Below are 19,230 nucleotides of genomic sequence, written 5' to 3'. Positions count from 1 at the left end.
TCCGTAAATGTCTAATAGGAACAAGTCATTTGTAGATGACTACTGCGGAAAGCCATCTACTGCTCGATTTTTTTTACTTGTCCATTTATCAACGATGTATAGTAATTTATATATTCATTAAGCGCAAGAAATATTTTTACTGACCAAATACCTGTAATATTTAAAACACTATGTATCTTATATTTCAGATCCGTACTTTGGATGCTAATATCTTCTCACGAATCACGTGTTGATACTGTTACAATATCCGATTACTTTTTGAAAGGTTGCCGTTTTTTAGAGAATACTTTGTTAACTTCATAGTGAACATAAAAAGAAAGCAAACGGTAAAATCTAGATTCTTAGTATGGTTTCATAAGTGCATTCATTTCTTAATTATAACATTTGCCGGAGATATGGTAAAAGTCAGCACAGCGAAACTCACGACAAGTTTACTTCTTGTGCATTTTGTGATTTCTACGAGATCGTATTGTAAAAAAATATTATTCTTTTTTCCGATTATGTTGAAATGGTTAAATGTCATTAACAACATATTTGTAAGCTATAGATAAAATCTGTGAGACATTTAGAATAAAATGATTTCTTGTAGTTACATGTATTTAATGTTTTCATGCCTTAAAACATGTCATATTAAACATTTTATTGAAGTTCAACGGTTTGTTTATAAAAATAAATGGCAAAGGTCTTAATCTGGAAAGTGTTAAATGAAAATACAATGAATAAAATGGAACATTACAGAATTTAATACACTATTTCAACACAGGAAATTTGAAATAGACTTTCTAGTGTGGACATTTTATTTGGAAATTTGCCATTGAGAATAGTGTGTATATTATCCTACCTTCAGGCAAAAAGGCAAAAATCAAGGGGTGTGATAAATTTTGCTTTATCAGGTCAGTAATTTTTTTCTGTCAAGCGGCGTTATGGCGTGTGTATAAGTCACGTCTAACGTTTGCTTAGTGAGAATGGGTATCCGACTTGCAACTGAACTTCGGAATTAAAATTATTCATTTATGTTCAACAGAACAGAGAGGCCGGGTTCAAAACAAAACAAGGTTAGCATTTGTTTTTTCCCTTTTTTATTTTATAATATTTGGGATTTTAAATTTTGAGGGCGTATTAATTTTCAGATTTCTATGCAAGACAGACTCGGATCTAGTTGGTTGTAAATTTTGAATTTTAACTTAAAAATGATTTTTGATCAGAAGTTAGGATAAATAGGACATTAGGTTACTGTCTTATAAATTTAAATATATTTCGTCTATGAAAAAAGTAAAAAGTCTAGGCTAGGGCCTAGACTTTTATATTTTCTTTGACTCATTTAATAAATTTAAATTTACAAGACAGTAAGCTAATATTCTCTATATATACGAAATAAAAGGCTTTTAAACTCGTATACAATTTTAAAAGCTAGTTGGACAGTTGCATAGACTACAACTTAACTCCTTTGTAGTAAAACTTATTTTATTTGGTTCATATACTATTTTGGAATGATGCCAATTTAATTTTCATTTGTGGATTTGAATAAATGAGTAAGTATAATAACTTGGAAGGTACCAATTTAAGGTGTATTGACAATTTAGGTAAAGTAAATATGTTACATCTGCTTTCCCTCTAACATTTTAAGGAAACCCACGAAGTTTTACCTTATATACATTGGAAGAAGCCAGTGAGACACTTGTAATATATTACTAAGAGTGCTGTCTTTCAAAGTAAGCATTATTTAAAATACAAACATTTCAAACATTTATCCATTTCCTTTTTACCTCACCTGAGCACAAAGTGTCATGTTGAGCTATTGTGGTCACGCTGCGTCCGTCCTCTGTCAGGCGTCCGTTGTTCCTGAAGTCGTATGTCGTCAACAATTCTGTTTAAACGAAATATCCACCAAAACAACTTTATGGATTTTAATGAAACATATTGTGGATGTTTCCTGGGTGGTCCTCTACCAAAGTTATTCAAACGGCGCCGCTTGGTTGCACACAGGGACCGCCAGAGCTAAAAGTGGAAAATCTTCAAACGACATCTCCTCCTAAACTTATGGTCGGATTTTGAAAAAAATTCACCCAAATGGTCCTTAAGTAGTCATCTTCTACAAAGTTGTACAAATTATTCAGATTTGTCAAAAAAACGTGGATGCAAGAGGGCGTGGTTAATTTTCCCTATATGCATATAGTGCAAAAATATTCTTATGTGAAACTGCTAGGCTAAGCCCGATTTGAAAATAATTTTACACAAATGGTCCTTGTGTGACCCTCTACCGAGGTTGTTCAGATTATTCCGATTTGTAAAAAAACATGGCCACAAGAGGGCGTGGTCACTTTTCCTTATATGTTCAGACAATAGTTATAATTGATTATTTCAATTATATCTAGAACAATTGCTTTATTTCTTAACACATAAAATAATGATTTCTGTGTATAATCACAGCTACCTCTACCGAAAGCCTAGTTTACTTGTTTTGATACATCATACATATTTTTCAAGAACATATATTTCCAAAATGAAAATTCATTTAAGAGGGAGTTAAAACACCACCTTGTTTCATTCTTAAATTTTATGTTTTCTGTAGTACTGTTTCATAAGTCATTTATTCTGAATACCGCCTCGGTAGCCTAGTGGTAGAGCGTCCGCTTCGAGTGTGAGAGGTCGTGGGTTCGATCCCCGGCCGCGTCATACCAAAGACGTAAAAGATGGTACTAGTAGCTTCCTCGCTTGGCGCTCAGCATTAAGAGGATAGTGCTAGGACTGGTCAGCCCGGTGTCAGTATAATGTGACTGGGTGGGGTATCATGCCACGTGTCTACGGCGTGATATTCCAGTGAGGCAGCACTATAAAGTTGGGCATTGTGCTCACTGCTACAAGTAGACACCGTAGTTTATATGACTGAAAATTGTTGAAAAAGACGTTAAACCCGAACACACACATTTATTCTGATCACGTGAATTTTTCTTAATTGTATATTTGTGCTAGATATTATGTCACTTGATCGCACAAAATTAATTGACAAGTGACCTACAACAACCACCTTTAAGAAATGACCCCTTTTTCACGTATACCAGATAGTTTAGACACAAGACAATATAAAACATAAATCAGTGATTCCAAAAATGCATTGTACTTTTTGTTAAGGAGTCTCTTCACTTTTTACAAGAATGTCTTCATAATTTGTATAATTTATACAATTTTAATGTTGTTATATTTCCTTCAGGATCATGGAGTCATTGAATATATATGTAATAGAGTTACGCTTAAGCCGGTGCTAAGTGAGAGCCGGTGAGAGGTGTTGCAGATTTCATTACCTGTCATGAACAGACTCAATACTTTTATTCTTAAACCAGAGCACGTAGGAAATAGATCACAATAAAATGGGCATATATAATGACTCAAATTCCTGACATTCACCACAAAATGCATAAGTCTATTAAAATTACATAGGTCTACTACAATAGTATAACATCGGCTCTTCTACATTGGCAAATATTGCTAATCTACTAGGCTAAGCACAGACTTGCAGTAGATAACCTATGAAAGTCCCAGTCACACGTGCGACAATAAAAATGCATTCATTGCAAACAGCGTAAACTTGATATAATTGCATGGCCGGTTCCTGTGGGGGGTCTTGGGGTCGGGGATCCGACCTCCTTCCTGGTATGCGTGTAACAAAAGTCTAATTTGTAGTTTTATGCACTTTTATCTCACAACGTATTTGACTTATTGGTTTCGGTTTAATCTGTGAAAAATGACCAGACAAATATGAGACATTAGACAGATGTCAATTTTACGGTTGAATATATCACACACGTGTTATACATTTCATCTGTGACATATACGGATCAACAAGTTGTCCTCTTTAAATTAACTGAAACCTGGCCTAAAACAACCTTCTTTCCAATATAACATCCTACTCGAACTAGTTAGTGTCAACACAAAATAATAATTAAGAATTCGATTGTATGGTTTTGTGAACGAGTCTTTTCAGTTATCAGAAACAGGTAGAAAAATGTTCTTATCAATGACAACAAACGGATGTACAAAACGGTTATCAATGAGTTAACCCTCCTTCCAATCCAAAGTATAAAAAACAGCAACGAATATGTACCCCAAAAGCATAATCACACACATCCCTATAGCGAAGCACTGTATTCGTTTCCTGTAGTCACTCTGAAAAACAAAGAGGCAGGTTTCACTAAGATTAAAAGTTATGTTAAATCATTACAATATTTCTGCATAAGCACACACAGACACACATATCCTTCTCTCTAGAAGCACACACCTCAAAATATGTATTATAACTCATATTTTTCGATATTCAATGCAATATTTAAATTAAAATAGTTTTGCTGTCTGAAATTTCCAATATAATTTTATTATCATTCAACAAAAACGCAACATTTTGCTTTCATAATTGTTAGAAGTGTGTTTCTAGAAAATATGAGTCAACTTTGAACTTTTTGTTATCTTGAAATGACCAATAGAAAACGAAAGTGCCAAAATATTTTGTTTTGCAATTTACCTCTATAGAATTATAAGCATACCTGCTGGGTATTAACGCACTTAGCCATCAGGGCCCAGTTGTTTGAAACTTTAATCAGCTGTTAAAATAACCGACGGTTAAATTTTGATTCAAAAAACTATTTTGGTGGGAAACATGAGTGCGACATTTTGACTTTATTGTAAAGATTTCCCAGTGTTCATAATTCTTAACTCAGACATTTTGTTTTTCTAGTCTTCTGAAATGTCGAAAAATAAACCTAACAGTTAGTCAGCCGTCAGCTTAATCGTCTGTTACAATTTTGAACAACTGGACCCAGAAGTTTAAATATGAATGTAGACTACAATAAATTTGTCAATAAAGCATAGAAAACTGTTCTTATACTTTTATCATTCTTATCAATTAAATGATTAGAATCGAAATGATTAAACAATTAAAAGATGGGTGAGTGATATGGGAGAGGTACTTGAAACTGACAAATAATTGCTAAGTGAATGTATTTATTGACTTTTGACCTCATTATAACGTAATTAGAACATCCCCTTTATAGTTCATTTTGGTGTTAATGTTAACAATCTGTGCAATTAACAAAGAATGCAATCAGAAGTCACACTTTCCTAATGTTTAGACAGGTCATCAAGAAACAATAGAAATTTTAAGTAAAGAAATTATGTTTGGGCTGTAGGCAGGGGTGTTCGTCTGTGTGTGTCTTGTGTGAGAAGGCTAATGTTTGGGAGTTAGGGATTGACGAGATGATAGGAGATTATCAAGAAACACAAAAACTTGAAAGTAACAAGTATTTGAAAAATATTGGGTTGTGTGGTAGGGTAATGTAGGGGTATGGGAGAGGGGATAACAGGAGGCAATATCGTGAAACAAACGAACTTGAATGTATAATTTAGAAACTAACTTGACAGAAATGTAAAAGTATAAAAATGAGATCATCATTTCAAGTGAAGGAGTTATGAATAATACTATTCAGTTACGTATAATCATGGCAAAGAAATGGATGAAGTTAAAATTATTCAAAGCGAGATACTAACATTCAGACATTTGCGAACTAACTATTGTGAAACATTTAAAATTGCTAAGCTCGAAAATGACATAATTTTATTCAAAGGAAAGCAAGTGCTATGAGACCTGTGTCATTCAGTATGCAATACCATTGCAAAGAAGTGCGATGTCCTGCTCCTGAGATTAAACTTTCTGACAATCACGAACAAAATTTAAAAAAAAACAAAAGAGAAAATATGGTAAGTAATTAACGTAACATTACTTATTCAACATTAAAGTAAGTGTTATGATATTAATATCATTTAGTTTGTAGTACTATTATAAGATAAAAACTGTGTGAAGTTTTATGTAGGTATTATTCGCAGGTACTGAATTATTAACTCGTTTTTAATCACGAACAGAAATTTGTGTAAAAGAAAAGCAAAGTTCAAAAGGAGGCATTATATCTTTAAAAAGAAAGTGGGTAAGAGTTATGTTATCTAAGTCTTGTAGTTGATGTAAGTATTTGGCTGGAATTTATAAAATTCCATTCAGTTAGGGCAATTGAGATATTAGTTTGCTGAAAATTGTTTCGTCACAACGAACTAAATGCGGCATTTGTTAAAACTTCATGTTATTATAACGAAAAACTGCTAAAATAACTGTATCGTATATCTTTCAATTGAAGTTGTGATCATTTGTTACGTTTGTTATTTTTAAAGAGACAAATGCACTTACCACAAAGCATTCCAAGAGAAATAATACCAAATGAAAAACAATTATAATCGCTATTAAAATGACATGAGCAAGCATCCATAAGTCCAGCTTCGCCAATACTGCTACAGGTGGAAGTTTTGCGTAAATTCCGCCCCACAACATTATTGTTGAAACCAACATTCCAGTGCATACTTGTAGGCGTGAATGAATCTGAGCCTTCAGGTCATCAAACTCCAGGAGTAAAAATGAGAAAAAAGCCACCAGAAAGAAGATAACTGGAGGAGCTATATACATGACGTCAAATTTTTTATGTGCCCTTTTGAATCGAAGGTTCGCATGAAGCGTTGAATAATTTCCCACTGAAATGTAATAAGGTTATTGACAGATCCTTGAAATTAAATTTCACTGAAATAAATAAGATATGTTTTCATTAAACTACTGTCAATACAATAAATTGATTTAGCTATAGATGGCATGACCATTTTAACATATAGTTGTGTGGAAAACACGAAGGGTTCGACGTTGACTGGTCTAGATCTTTGGTTATTTCGTAATATGTTCAGTGTTGTTTGTTATAAGTTGAGAAAAAAGCTGGTATAATCCCTGTCTTTTTCACTTTTGTAATATTTTAAATCTCTAAGGATCTCAAGAACGGATACATTTTGTAGTTTAAGCTTAACTTAATAACTGTTCTGTTCTACATTTAGCCATCAATAGCCTATATTGACAGTGTCAGTGTTTTTTTGTTTTTTTTTGTTTTTTTTTTTCATATTGTTTCATTACAATTGGATTTATTAAAATATCATTAGGCTTGTGACTTTAACTTTGCTTTTGGACTTCAAGATGTTCATTGTCTTTAAATTTAAATCAAACAAGGCTATTGAACAGTTAAATGCAATTGATTAAAAGACCAACTTTTGAATTCTGCTATGATTCCACCAACTAGTAAATCTAAATCTTAAATGCTTAAATGTTTCTAAATTTCATATACAAGCTTCACCTTTGTCTTGTTTGTATTTCCTCTTTATTAAAGGAATGAATGTCAGCCGTTATCGTAGATATGTGTACGAGGTTTCGGGGTTTACAAGTGTGCAAAGCAAAAAAAAAATATGACATTTATTACTTTTGTTTCTTTCTATAAATTATTTCAAATCTCTGTACTGGCAGTAAGAATGAAAAAAAAAAATATAAAAAAGTGTTCCAACATCGGAAGCAGCAGTTATCCGAATGAATTTGTTTTACACACTTGTAATAAAAAGTCAGCTAATCAAATTGAAGGAAGCGGTCTATAAAAGAAACAATCGGTATACACTTTATGATACATACGAGGATCAAGGTATGGTGAAGTGAAAGTACTTGTAGTAGAATCATCGATGATAGAAATATATTCTGTCCCTTGAACTTTGAACGGATATTTCTTTGCCCATTCTAGAATAAGATCGTCTGCCTCTGATGCATCTAATTGAAAGAAAAGCAAAAGGGAAAACATCATTTCGTTTAGAGTGAGAGCTACTGGTACACAATTCGAAAACGACTGTTTGCACTTGGTTTGATTAACGCTCAATAAGCTATGGATACTTCGAATAAAATAAAATATATGAAATACACAATGTCAAACAAATGTAAGTAGAATTTGAATGTAGCTTGTAGTCGATTTTAGTTTATTGACTGAATGTGTCCGTTTTATTTTCTTAACTGCATATACATTTCATATTACTCAGAACGGCAGAAAGCATATGAGGTAGTACATCCATCAACTTGTACATACATGTATATGTGCTTGTTTTTCTTTTTATTAATGTGGTAGGAATTATGAATTGAACAATAAATGAATGGTGCAATGTATAAAACGTCGTTCAGACAAGAACTTATATGCTAGCTTTATATTAAGAACAAAATTAACGTTAAAAGACTTACAGCTTTGTATGGTAATGTCACAATTCTGTTTGTCAAAAGGGTAATAATACAAGACCAGTTGGCAGTGGGAAAGAATCGTCAATCTAAAAAGAAGAGTGTATTTTAATTTGTTCGTATTTTGTCTTATTTCATACCCACCCTATACCTTGTTCATATTGCACAGTGGCTAAGTTGGCCCAAGAATACGTTCAAATATTAAATTCCAACCCAAATGGGCAGCTACGTTTAGTCTAGTTTGACAAATAAACTACTCGAGCATTTTGCTAACATTTTGAAACAAATCAAGGTTTGCATTTATTTGTCCTAACGAGACAATACTTAAAGAAGGCGACCATTTGAATTTCGAGGGGTGGGTTGGAGAATTTGTTTTTCAGAGTAAAACACGTAAAATAACTAAATGCAGCCTCTTTAATTGCATGTTTAGGTAAAAAGCCATTTGAAACACGTTACAGTAAAAATGATAGAAACAAATGCTTTTGATGTATCTATATTTATATCATATAATTGATATCTAAAATGTCAATGAACACCATGGAGCAAAGCAATCCAAAGCTGGATGTTGATTTGGACGTATTAGAGGTTTCGTGAAAAAAGTAGGGATTTTTATATAATAGATAATGGTTGTGAACATCATGAGCATGCACTTGCATCTGGACCTGTGTGACATATCTGGTGTAAATGCAATAAATTTCGTCCATATTTCTTAATAAAAATTAGCTTTGCTTTTCAGTTAGGTAAAACAAAGGTGATAATTGTCTAGACCTTATACAAGGTACAAGCAGACTCATATGGTGGCTGATTTCTGCTATTTCGTGTTGTCGTGTTTGCGGGGCGAAAACAGGAAAGCACGAAAACACGACAAATTTTAGACGGAAACACGAAAACATATCTATTTGTCGAGTTTTCGTGCTGGCAGGTATGAATATGTCGTGTTGACGACCTTTATTTGTCGCGTTTCGTGTTTTCACCCCGCCGACACGGTAATGTGACAAACACTTATTTTAAATCAAATATAGGTTTAAGAATACAAACTGACTTATATTCTATGTATATTTCGGCCGAATACCATTTTCGTTAAATAGAAAAATGTCGGAGGACAAACGTGAAATATCAAACTTATTATTTCTGCCTTTTTACCTTAATTTATAAATCCAACGACGACAATTAAGACTTTTGTGTACCTAGCGAAGAAGTATTTTATGATAAGGATGTGCTCTGACATACATTAAATGTTTTATAAGAACAACCATATTAATTAAATTAAAGCCCTTACTAATTAAGATAGTTAGTCTTCATTGAGGACTACAGGTATACGTAGTTATATTTCTAATTGCACAGGCTCGGATCCAATGTCGGATCCTTGGGCCGTTTAACTTCCCTCCTCCTACCCGCCCCGCACCCCTCCCCCCCCCCCGTCCCCCCACCCCTCCCCCCCCCCCACAATCGGCTAACTTGTACCCATTAAAGTTGCACCAAACTATTTCGGCAAATGATATGATATTGTGATAATATTTTCTTACAATTTAGATCCAAAATGCACATGAAGCCACCACGTAATACCTGTATTTTAAAAAATGAATAGAGAGATACCCTGTCAGGACAAGTTAAATCCGTCCGTTCTACCTCAAAAATTGGACAAAAAATGCAACAAGGGGTCACCATTGTATACACATATTAAAAAAAAACATTTCCAGGAGGACACGCTCTGACCCCGTGAACAGGAGGGAATACCCCCTTCCATACCAAACCCCATTTGGCTCAAATAGGCCACCTTCATTCTTATATGGTGCCGCTGCCCCCACCCCAATGAAATATTCTGGTATCGGGTCTATTATACATACACTTTGCATTCTTAAAACGATAATTGACATCTGACATATTATAGTACCGTTTTAAAATCTCAAATCTTCTAATGCAGCTTAAATGAATATAAATAAATTCTGAATTGATGGTTCGTTTGAATAGAAATAAAAATGTTTCTAAAACCCTTTTCCATTCTCTGCCTTTTATAAGTATTTGAATATCGCATTTTCGTGTCAGCGGGAAAAAAGCTCGAAACATGACAAATAAGATAAACATGTGAAAACATAACATATGAAGGGCGCCAACACAACATCTGTATATCCGCCAACACGAAATTTTGTCGTGTCGGTGCCCTCTAAACTTCGAGTTTTCGCGTAAAAGTGTCGTGTTTGCGCCCCGCCAACACAAGAACTCAACAAACCGACACGAAATGGCGGAAATCAGCCGCCTAATCTGGTGGGCAGATAAAGGGAGAAAAAGCAAAATAACTAGAAGAAATTTGTTTTGAAATGCTCTGAGGTCTAAATTATGCATGCTTGGAATTCTATCGGAGCAATGGTGCATCGCGTGCACCCCTGAATAAGATAGTGTATACACAATTTTATATGATTATGTTTGTATATATACAAAGGTGCAGGAGGATGTGGGATATTATTGTACTGTTTGTATTTTACACACTAAATCCTGTTGGTTGAGTAAAAATTATCAGTAACTATGGTCTTATAAATAAGAAGGAAAATATATACAGTAAAAAGATGGTTCCCCCTTCCTTACCTCCCTACTTTTACGCCCATGTATACAGTATTTATTACAATTCATACAGAAATTATCAGTATAACATATTGCAGGCAAAATTACACCTACAAAGCTTTAAAACCAATCTCGTACTCTTTTCGGCAGTGGTCAATATTTGAACGTTGATGTAAATGCTGTTCTTCCTTAATAAAGAAGAAGTTCTGTACATATTTATATAGCTTATATATCAACCTTATTATAATTTACCTAATTACAAAGTATCAAATCTAAAAACAAAGAACATGATATTTTTAGAGGAATAGAAATATGTTTTAAAGTTGACATGGACCTATTTTTTTAGGAGGCACTACTTTCTGTGTGTTAAAGCCAGAATAATTTTACAAACAAAACAAATGCAGGATTCAAATAAAAAAAACCAACCCCACCTCCTCCCCAAGAATATCAAATAGTCGTCCCGTTATACTTCAAACGAATAGCCTAGATTGTTATAATTGATGCTGATAGCCTGGAATAGTGTTATGGAGACATGCGTATGTGTTGTTGGCATTTTTAGGCTTTGTCGTGTTAAGATGTCTAAATAGAGTCTTGCTCGAGTAGAAAATTGAGACCTTATTTCATTCTTATTCCATTGTAATCTATTGGTACTGTCATACTTATTTTTCAAATCCCTTTTTTTATCATGTGAATGAATCAGTGGCTATGTCTGTAAGTTAAAGAAATAAATCAAACAGTTCATTTGATAGTCTATTCAGTAGTATTGACATTAATATAATCATACCTGGCTGAATATGTTACACTTCCATTCTGTCCAATATAAACTAATTCATTAGTACGAAACACTTGATGATATCTTGCTTCTTTCGCGTGATGGAAGTATAAATCTGGTATCCAGTATTTACGAATGTCCTCGCCAGTGAGTGTAAGGTGATCATATGTGGCTAAATGTGAATAATCTAGACGTTCGTCTCTCCAGTTAAGTCTGATGTATAAGGTACACTCGTATTCCTAAACAAAGTGAAATCAATGGAATTAAACTCTAAGGACACAATCCTTACATTTTATGTATTTTCATATTCTGATAAGCGATTAAAAAAGAAATAATTAATTGGAACCATACTGAAATCGAACATGGCAGGTCAGACAAGACGAAATTGAAAATTATCACTGTATACACACAGATAAATTCAGCTCCATCATTTAACGAGTCATGACGGCGTCGTCACATTTGCTTGGCTTTTATCTATCTTAAACGCACAGATTGTTTCAAACTTTATTTAATAGAAAGTAATGGAATACAAAACAAAACAAAACAAACAAAAAAGAACCCAAACATTTAACTCTAAGGGTTATGTTTAACAAAATATAAAAAGGAAGATTCTAGAAAAAATTGAATAATCCAGGTTTTAAATCATTTGTAGTTCCCTGTTTATCAGTATTTGTGATATATAATTTTGGAACACCGTTGAAAATAAATAGCTTATTGACATATATGCTGACTCAAAACTATGTAAAGCTTTACAGTAAACAATGGGTCATCAATATCGACTGAAGAAAATCTTAAATGGATAGGCCTCCAGATCGTTATTATTTTAGATACCGTACTTTCCGGGCAATAGGCAGCGGCCATTACGTTAAAAAAGTGAAATTTTCCGGGGTGCGGCCTATGCGTCGAAGCGGCCAATACGTCATTTTATTATTTCTAAATGTGCCTTTCGTGCGGCCTACGTAACCTTTTATAATTTCACTTGCATTTTGAAAGCCGATCGATTGGAAAAAGATGTTATATGTCTTAAGACGGCTTTAAAGCTTATTTATTGACAAACTATATGTTACGGAAACACAAGTGAGTTTGCTGGTATTTGTTTCTACCTATTACGAAGAAAATCGAAAAGCGCTTGTAGTAAAAATACAAACTTCAGGTAGAAACTGTCTATTTTAATTATATGTGTAGTTAACTGCATCAAAGTACAGGAATTGAAAAAAATCTGAAAAAGAGTTATTTGAGCTAAAAAAATGATCCCGAGTAAAATATGTGGAAAAAATGCAGACAACTCTTTATGGTAGGCTAAGGTGGCTATTGACCAAGAACCTCTTGGAAACTATGCACATTTTACCTCTAAGCAGGGAAAAAGCATGCATAATTGCAACATAGATTAGCAATATGAACGAAAACTATGTAAAGATTAAAAACGTTAATGCCATGGAGAAAGTGGGACATTTTCTTTTGCGAAATCTGTCAACAAACGGACATTATTTTATTTTTTTTAAGTCAAAACCCACAGAATTTCACAAGGTGAAATATGTTGAAAAGGCTCTGCTGGAAAGAGAACAATATCAATTACCCATATTATATGCGTCAAGGTATGAGAAAATTATCTAGAAATATGAGAAAATCGAAGAAATCAATTTTAGGTCTGTCAGATGCATGACAGTGTTATCATGCATAACATTTAACACAGATACGTTACATTTCCTGTGTACTGATATAACATGGACATGATGAGGATTAACAAACGTTGTTCACTCAACAATTTCACTATATTAACGGACTGTTTCCCTTGTGCAAAAAAGGCTACGGGTAAGTCTTTACTTGTAGCGCTTAACTCCAGGTACACTGCTCGATTATGAATAATTATTATCTATATTTTGAATTCATAACTCTGAATCAATTATCCCGCTAGAGCGCTATTGGTTACGCCGACAGGAAATTTTTTTTATTGCCGCGGTTGTCCGGGTTTTGATTACCGACGCGGTCATCTTTTTTTTCTTGATTTGGAATTTTAAAAGTATTTTAGAAAGAATAAGTCATATACTTATGTTCATAATATAACTATTCCTCAATTTGAAAGGTTATTTTTACCTAAATTTGGAGGTCATTGCCTTTAAGAGGAAATGGTATGAACATAAAAAATATGCAATTAACATGCTGTTTACATAGGCAAACTAATAAAGACTCAAATGTCCGTTAACATTGCAACCAAGCAATATTCTGTGAAAATAGCTTTTGTTTTCAGTATGTAAGTAATCTGAATATGTAAAGTGTCTGTTCGACATAGATTCAATACAAACAGTCTGCCAGCATGGCATGTATGGAAGTATTTAACATCATTTCATGATGCTTTGAGAACAACATAATTTTATGATTGCATGTCTCATTTAAAATTTCGGCGTTTATGGCTTCCTTTTGGTGGTAGCAATGATTACATATGACATATACATTTACTTACATACAACACATTCCAATTGTATTTGACAGTTTCCAAACTGTCAAAATGCTTGATTTATCGAGAACTTATCAGAAAATCACAAAAAGAACAAGTAAATGTTTCATAACTTTAATGATCATGAATATGTATTAAATACAAAACACCTCGAGCTGGGAACAGGAAACCACATATCTGAATATGTATAAGAAAACTGCTCTATCCGAAATCAGATAAAAGACAGACTTAGATTATCTTCAATTCATTTTATATTAATTATACAAATACAAAATACTGTCAGATTAAATCCAATATTCATTATGCTACGCTGTCCTATGCGAATATACAATTTACCAAATACGATAATTTACGGAAGAAACCTTGTACCTGATTATTAAATGAACAAGTAAATACACGAAGAAGACCAATTTGTGCGTTTGTATTATTATCCGAATTCAGACAAGTCTATACATTAATGACTATCTAAAAATTGTGTTTCGTTTTTGCTATCCAAATTCAGATAAGCAATCATGCAGTTCAAAAAACCTAGCATTGACTTTGCTATCTGAATTGAAATAACTATAAGTTTTGCGTCTCATCAGGAATATATGAAATAGATCTTGTGTATGTATTATCGTTGTTATCCGAATTCGCCTAAGCCACAGCGTAAAACGATCTGGAACCGAACAGCAGAGAAACTGTGCGTTGCGTTTGCTATCCAAATTCAGATAAACACCATCTGACAGCAGGCAGTAGAAAAAAGAGCATTGACTTTACTATCTGAATTATATAACTATAAACAGAGGAAATAAATAATGTGTGTCAATGTTGCTATCCAAATTCCGATAAGCCGTTACAAAACAATTGAAATCTGACCGAAGAAAATCTGACTGTTGTTATGGCTACCAGAGTTCTAATAAGCGACCTATGTTGATATTGTGTGTATTTATCTTAAATCAGATAAATAAAATGAGTGATAACATTGCACTCAAAATTCTAGACATTCTGAAATCTGATGGAAAGATGAGTATTGCCTTTGCTATCAGAATTCAAGCACTGTTAAGCACTGTGTTATGTAATTATACATGTATATGAATAAAGAATAAATATATACAGGAAAGCCAAGATAACGGTAAAATTCTGATAAGTTTCAGAAAATGAATGTCCAAGGTAACTGATACTGTGTGAAATAGAATACAATTCCTTTTGCATTTAACTTTCTGAAAACGGACAAAATGCATGTTGTTTGCATGTATTGCCATTAGTCATCATGGAAATAGTTACAAATTGTGAAAGATTACAAGATTTTCAATATATTTCATCATGATTTTTTGTCACTGTTTGTACATCTTACATAACTTGATATGGTTAGAATGTAATTATTGAATATTTCAGTCCTGACATTTTCGAGAAACGTTATCATTTCACATTACGAAAACAAATGCCCATATATTTGCAATATTCAAAGTAATACGAAAATACATCTCCTTCAAAACACTATTCCAGTTCGGTAACGTGGTCGCTTTTAAAGGTCCAACCTGAAAGTAATAAAAACATAATATTAAATATGATATTTTTGAAAGAAAAGTAGTTACTTTAACACAGTTTCATCATGCGCGGTTGGTAAGAATACAGCTATTTTGATGTATAGGCCCTGATGAATTCATGGGAATTAACTTCCAAAATACATACCTTAGCCCTTATATATATTTATAAAGACAATACGCTTGAGAATTCCTGTTTTCTTTAATATATGACTGCATGATTTTTTATCACCTATCATACTTTCATTCTATTAATGTTAACATTTATTGTATAAATTGTGAAAGAAATTTTCGGAGCAGTTTATTGTTCAAAACCAGCTTTAAAATTTCATTATTACAAATGTATGAACGTTTTGAATAAAATGACAAAACACCATTTTTTAATCATTTATTACATACTTGAATAAATTTTGTGAATGTCAAGTTATTATTGGACAAAAGTGAATCAACAGAATCTGTAATATAAAGGAGGAAGACATTTTACTTACTTTCATTTATAATCCACAATGATCTGTGTATATCCCTGTCAATAACAGCAAATGTTGACACATGAATGTAGTTTTCTGCAACAATGATTACAATTAGAACAGAATACTCACATCAATATATTATTAAAAATACATGTATAGCTTCGTATTCTTCATGAAGATTTTCGAACGAAATAACACAGAGATTACAATACAGGAAATATCCTTTGACTTTTGTATGAAATTCTGGAAGAAATTGATTTTGAAGACAGCAGCTATATTTTTGTACCATGTACAATGTTATTTAGATCTTGTAATAGGAAAACTGGACTATACATTTAATCTTAAATGAATGAATTCAGTTGAGTAATCATTTTTACAACTCTGCAAATCTGGTATTTGTATTAATGCTCCAGTAGTTTATTGACTCTTGTGTTATCGGCAATTGTATTGAATTGCACCAAATACATATAAAGCTTCGCATGTGTATGTTTTAATTATATCGTATTTCTAAACAAAACACATATATCAAGATTTCAATATTATCAAACTATGCCATTTTTTTTCTTCCATATTTCAGGAAGTATGCTTGGTGTTTTAATTAGACGCCAAGTTCTTTACTAAAAGATGTCTATTGTTTGAAAAGAATGTAAATTGAGATATTCTTCAATGAATTTCTGCGCAAACGCGAAAATAAAATACATCCATTTTATTCTAGTATTTTATAACACTCTGTTCTAGAAGTATGTGAAAAGTTAGAAAGATGTGGGAAAACAGCAAGAGTTTATGATGTTTTTTATTCCAAAATAAAGACATACTTCTTATCGGATGTTTGTCTTAGATTTTTACAATGAAATTTGCAGATTGACAAAAACACTATTATGTTATACATATATTTCTTGTTTTCATTGTTTACATTTAAAAGATTTTTCTATAATCTTAAATTATTTGTACATTCATAATACATTATATTTTTTTAACATTTCAGATAAGGCATAATAGATAACGCAACCAAATTTGAAAATATCAACAATCGCTCTTATAGTCTCTGTAAACATAATATTGCCAAGTTCATGCATACATTGATTTAACAGTACTTTGAATTAGATTAAAAACCATACACTGTAACTTTTACTATAGATGAAACACAATTTATATTTGATTTTATCACTTTATGTTAACTTCTAATAACAGTGATAAAATCGGTTTGTAAGTGTTGTATATAGCTAATAAGGCAATATTGTTTTCTCTGGTATGACCTTTACATACACTGTTAATCTATCTAGTTAATTAGTAAATTTAGGCACTAGATTTTTTTTGTCCATCCAAAAAAAATGAAGCTAAGGTACAAAATATTTTAATTCATTTTTTTTCTCCATATTTTCTTTATTTGAAATTGTTATACAAGTACAACTCTTATTTGCATCAAACGATCACTAGCTGTAGCTGTAATATCTTACCTTTGTATTGCATAGTACACAAGGCCTCCATAACCAATGAACCTGAATCCAGTATGTGGGAACTAGCATGCGAACTCTGAAATTTAACAGTTCACCTTTCACAAATCACAAAGTAACACATACAGCGTCCTGGCAATGGATTTTTACTAAATGAAAGCTAATATTCATTAGTCCCACTTTTTGAACAACATATCAGAACAAATAAATAATGAACATTTAAATACCTAAGTGATACATACTTCATTTTAAAATATTTTACGGAAAACAAACTTTCCTTTTAAATTTACTAGAAAAAGTATCTAATTACATATACATGTAAGGATACGAACCTTCCGAAAAATATCCATACTCAGAAACGACCAGAACAAATAACGATTTCCTGTAATTCTGCATATTAAATAATGTCTGCTAAAACCGATGCATTTTATCCGAAATAGCTTTCCAGTGCGTTTATTGTAGTTAGCACTTACTTATCAATTCAATTTATGTTGGTGCCCTAATTTACAAAATAAATTTCAGTTGATTTTCTTATTTTGTTTACATTTTGGGAACATAAGCTAGTGTCCGTTGGTTAGAAGTAATGATAAGAATCTTGTAAATAAACATCCTGGTTATTATCTCTGGAAGCACAAGGTTTAACACGAAAAATAATCGTTTCAGGAAAATGTTTCCGACTTGAGTCTAAATATTATGTGCTACGAATTCCCATGGTATAATGTTTATATCTGTGTGTAAATAAACATTCCGGTGGATCGACCTAAATCAACACTGACAGTGTACAATGTATATAATCTATCATCATTTCGAATTGTATCCTTAATAAAAAATGATTTCTTGTTACGTATTTAGGTACCTATTTCGTTTCATTGTTTCTGGTATTAAACCTGGCTAATCCTAATTGGATGTTTGTTTCTTATTCTTTTACTGAAACAATTCAAATCAAGATAATAACTACCGGAACATATGATATCCATCTTTCATATTTATCTTAAAGTGGAACTGCAACAAGTGTGATATAAATCATCTATCATTGTATTGTCAATGAAAATAGAGCAGAGCAAAGTAAATTCTTTAAGCAATTAACTAGACACTAGACTGAAAATAAACAAAGATATTAAAACCTTAATTTTATAAACAATATTATGTAGTTGCACAGGAGTCAAAAACCAGTCAAATCTGGAGATTTTCCCTAGGGAAATGATTGTAAGGTTTATCAGTCTTGTCTGAAATGCTCTGAAAAGACATAATCGGCATTTGATTACCCACAATTAATGTGGAACATGTTTGAAGCCAAACTAACTCAAAGAGTTATGCAGCGAATAGTTTCATATATTTCCCAACCCATCAGATATTGACAGTTCTGACCGAAGAGAGAAAAAGCTTTCCTTTCATGAGGAAAATTAATCATTCTGTTACTTTCGAACTGACATGAAAAACTAAAGCATGTACATAAAAATCAGGTTTCGTAAGTAGAAATGGCCGATTTTGTATTGTTACTTGAATACAAGAGCCAAATGTTTGTTATAAGATTTTGTATTCAATTGATTATCTATGATGCTTTTTGAAAAGAGGATTCCCACGAATGAGTAAATGTTGTGAAAAATACCTAAAAACTTGAAAATCTTAAAATAGGATTTCTAAAAACAGACTAATTTCTGGAATTTAAGGGGAAGAAACTCAGTACAAAAGTTAAAAAAAGGTTACTTCCCTTTGGTTTTAAGCCAATCAGAATGTGATATAGTGAAAATACATCAAAATTAACCTTAAATTCTAGGTAAAGGGGACACAATTCAAGAAAAATTAGTGTCAGAGTTATGCACCTTGTGTCACATGATGTGGGTGATGAGATGGAATATCTATTTTAAGTCTGAATCA

The 19,230-nt window shown here is 32.4% G+C and overlaps 1 protein-coding gene across 1 annotated transcript; it reads right to left on the bottom strand.

Moving 5' to 3' along the window:
- Window positions 1–662: 662 nt before the first annotated feature.
- On the bottom strand, window positions 663–17,431 carry LOC123532101 (glutamate-gated chloride channel-like; the record flags this gene model as incomplete). The annotated part of the gene is made up of 9 exons (XM_053533921.1): window positions 663–4,164; window positions 6,227–6,564; window positions 7,532–7,663; window positions 8,123–8,205; window positions 11,460–11,686; window positions 15,318–15,422; window positions 15,828–15,883; window positions 15,917–15,991; window positions 17,356–17,431. Coding segments are annotated over 9 exons (1,203 nt in total), but the record flags the coding sequence as incomplete, so codon positions are not given.
- Between the last annotated feature and the right edge of the window lie 1,799 nt (window positions 17,432–19,230).

This window comes from Mercenaria mercenaria, unplaced genomic scaffold (assembly GCF_021730395.1).
Source record: "Mercenaria mercenaria strain notata unplaced genomic scaffold, MADL_Memer_1 contig_3228, whole genome shotgun sequence".
NCBI lineage: Eukaryota > Metazoa > Mollusca > Bivalvia > Venerida > Veneridae > Mercenaria > Mercenaria mercenaria.
Note: the sequence above shows the minus strand (reverse complement) of the source record. Positions and strands in the feature narration are given on the sequence as shown.